We start from the raw sequence: 2,978 nt of genomic DNA, 5'->3' as shown, positions 1-2,978 counted from the left end.
GTGGGCGTGTGTCTGTGTGTGTTGGGGAGGTGTCCAATGACGACCCCCGAAACGAACCTGAAATCCGACTTCTCTGCCCCTCGGGAAGATATGGATTGGGTTCTAGAAAAAGATGACTCCCTGCATGCCCCTCCTTACATCTCCCCAGCGGCGATCCAGACGGGGCCTTTACTGCCTCTTGATTTAAGGCTGTGGCCCGCCCCCTCCTCTTTTTCTCCTTCAGAAACCCGCAGGGGACATTTGGGGGCTGGGAGGAATAGGGGAGATGGGGAGGGGTCCAGGCGCTGTCACTTTAGCTGCCCTTCCCCCTGCGCGCGCCTGGCACAGAGACGCGAGCAGCGCCATGCTCGAGGGAAGGTAGTGCGCGGACCCCAATGTGGAAGCTCCGAAAGACGTGGGTCACCCGGCCTTCCGATGTGGACCGACTCGGCGGCGGCCGATCCCCGCTCGCGGGCGCGCACAGCCGCAGCCCTGCACAGACACGCGCGGGGGCTGCAGGTGCATTTCGGGGCGGGTTCCTTTCTCTGCGCTCTGCGCCCGGCGCCCAGCGCCCGGCATGTGCGCTCCCTGCCGGAGGCGCGGGGCTGGCGCGCAGGGCTCGCCCCTCACTGCGGCAGTGGGTGTGGACCCGCGTGAACGAGAAGGGGGAGGGTAGGCTATGCCTCCTCCCACTCCCACCCCCGACTTTTCCCCCTCCGAACGTGAGGTGCCATCTTTTTGCGCGTGTCACGTCTTTACAGCACCATGCCAAGCCGGGTGGCTAGGCTTTGGAGGACAGGGCGGGGACTGGCATTAAGGCGGGGGGGGGCAATTAGCGCTGAAATCTTGGCATTTTGCTGCTGCGGGTGTGAGCACTGGGGGCGTTCACCCGGAATCTTCTAAAGGGGCTCGCTGCTTTGTTTGTAGAGGTTACGTGGCCTGTGCTCCCAGCCGTTTTTTTGGCTTTTATTCTATGAGGGTGTTTAGCCAAGCCTCCCCGCCCCCCCCCCGCTCCCCTTTTTTCGCTCCTCATTTCCAAGCCCTTTGTTGGATCTCGGGGCTTGCTGGGGTCGATGAAAACGAGTCACAGCCCCCGGGGCATGGATGGAATGGGCGTGACCCCGCGCAGCCCCCTCCCGGGGTCCGGCCGCGCGCCAGGAAGCGTCCGTGGGCAGAAGGGGTGGGATTCTAGGTCTCCGCGCGCCTTGCGGGTGGCAGCAGCAGGACCATGCCCCTCCCTGCACCCAAGCGTCCGGGGGAGCCCACACCCCACCAGGCTGCCTAGCAAGGGGCTCTGACCACCCCCCGAGGATAAGGGGAGAGCTCACAGGTGAGGCACCTCTCCGCTTTACGCCCTGTTGCTTCACTCGGCGGGAGCATATGAGGAGGCGGCATGAGGTCCCCTCGGGTGCTGCGGCCACACCCATCTTTCTGAGCCACCGGGAGGGGGCCACGGAGTAGGGGGTTGCCATGGGAATTTGGCGCGTCCGGAAAAGAGAACTTGGGGCGTTGCCCCGCCTCTTCCCTCTGGAGATTGAGGACCCTGGGGTAGACGGGGTCGCGTCCGGTCGGCCTCCTGGAGGGCGCGGGAGGGAGCCCCCCACCCCTGAGCCTGCGGCTCCAGTTGGCCCTGGCGGCTGCAGGGTAGAAGTCCCTACCTGGCCCCGCGGCCCAGATAGGCGTCAGTAATATATATATTTTTTATTGAGGCCGTGCTGGTTAATATTATTTGATTAATATGTATCTAAAGTGCGGGATTTTCACTTAAGAGTCTAAGTTCACCTCCGCCCTTGAAAACGAGGCGCAGGGAGGGAACTTAAGGCGAGCAAGCCCGAGGCTCGCCCTCCTGCGATGAGCCGGATCCGCGCGTCTTTCTGGTTAATTCTGTCGCTGAAAACTGGTGCGGAGGCGCAGTTCGGAGAGGGGGCATCTTTGCTGCTGAATCGTCCACGCAGGCTGCCCAGGTTGATATGAATTTCCGAGGAACAGTTCGGCTCCGGGTTGAGAGCCCGCCTGGGGTCAGGCCGCCCCTCCCTGGCTGTGGCGTCGGGGGCTGGAACGAGGGCGTTGCGAGGCCTCCCCGCACGGCAGCTCCAGCCTCGGGTGGGTTCAGGAGCGGCTCAAGGGTCGATTTTTGCATCTTCTCCCGCCCTGGCCCCGAGACAGAACTGGGCGCAGGATTCCCGTGCCAGATGGAGCGAGGGGCGAGTGGCGGCCCTGAAAACGGGGAGCCTCCCGGGCGGAGATGTCACCTGGGGGAATGGGAGCCGGGCGGGGGCGGGCGCATTTAGCCCAATGCCGGGAACAAAGCGCAGTCCCCGCGTCTGTGATTTCGCTCCATTTTGAAATGGGTTAGCGGTTTGGTGGGCGCTGGGGTCCGCAAGGGGGGGGGTTGTGTTGTTAATGGAGGAACCTCGGGGAACAGGGGACGGTTCTTCGTGCAACGACTGAGAAACTCCATCCCTGGCTCTGCGCGCGCTTTAACGAAACGGCTTTACCCCGGGACCTAAGGGACGCAGCGTTGGCGCCGACGCTCCGACGCGTGTGGAGTGTGGCTCGCCGAGCCAGCCGTCGCGCCTCTGGAAGTGTCGGCCACCGATTCGAGGGCCATTGACCCCCCCCACCCCGTCCCCAGCAGGCGGGGGCTCTTTTACGTCCCGCGAGACCCCACTCACCCACCCTCTGGCGCTCGGGAACATGTAACTCCAAGTCCTAGTATCCGGTCGGGATGGATGGTGGGGCCTGGGACAGCGACAGCCCGGGCAACCTCTCCAGGCCACCGCGAGTGCTCAGGCTCCAGGCTCAGCTTTGCGCTCTGATCCCTGCTCGCTTCCCCTGAATAGACCCGTCCTGCAGCAGAGGTCTTTCCTACCGGAGTCAGTTCTGTAGTTAATTCTGAGGTTTCATTTTGTGTTTTATGATGCTGTGTATGTTCACCACACAAGAATTGCTTATCTATTCCCCACCTCCAACCCCCCCCCCCCCCCCCCTTCCCCCCA

General features: G+C 63.2%; 1 protein-coding gene across 1 annotated transcript; it reads left to right on the top strand.

Moving 5' to 3' along the window:
- Positions 1-374: 374 nt before the first annotated feature.
- Positions 375-1,623, top strand: LOC103582331 (the record flags this gene model as incomplete). The annotated part of the gene is made up of 3 exons (XM_008563959.1): positions 375-651; positions 1,229-1,436; positions 1,476-1,623. Coding segments are annotated over exons 1-3 (633 nt in total), but the record flags the coding sequence as incomplete, so codon positions are not given.
- Positions 1,624-2,978: the final 1,355 nt, after the last annotated feature.

The sequence above is a fragment of the Galeopterus variegatus genome, unplaced genomic scaffold, assembly GCF_000696425.1.
Source record: "Galeopterus variegatus unplaced genomic scaffold, G_variegatus-3.0.2 Scaffold15732, whole genome shotgun sequence".
Lineage (NCBI taxonomy): Eukaryota > Metazoa > Chordata > Mammalia > Dermoptera > Cynocephalidae > Galeopterus > Galeopterus variegatus.
Note: the sequence above shows the minus strand (reverse complement) of the source record. Positions and strands in the feature narration are given on the sequence as shown.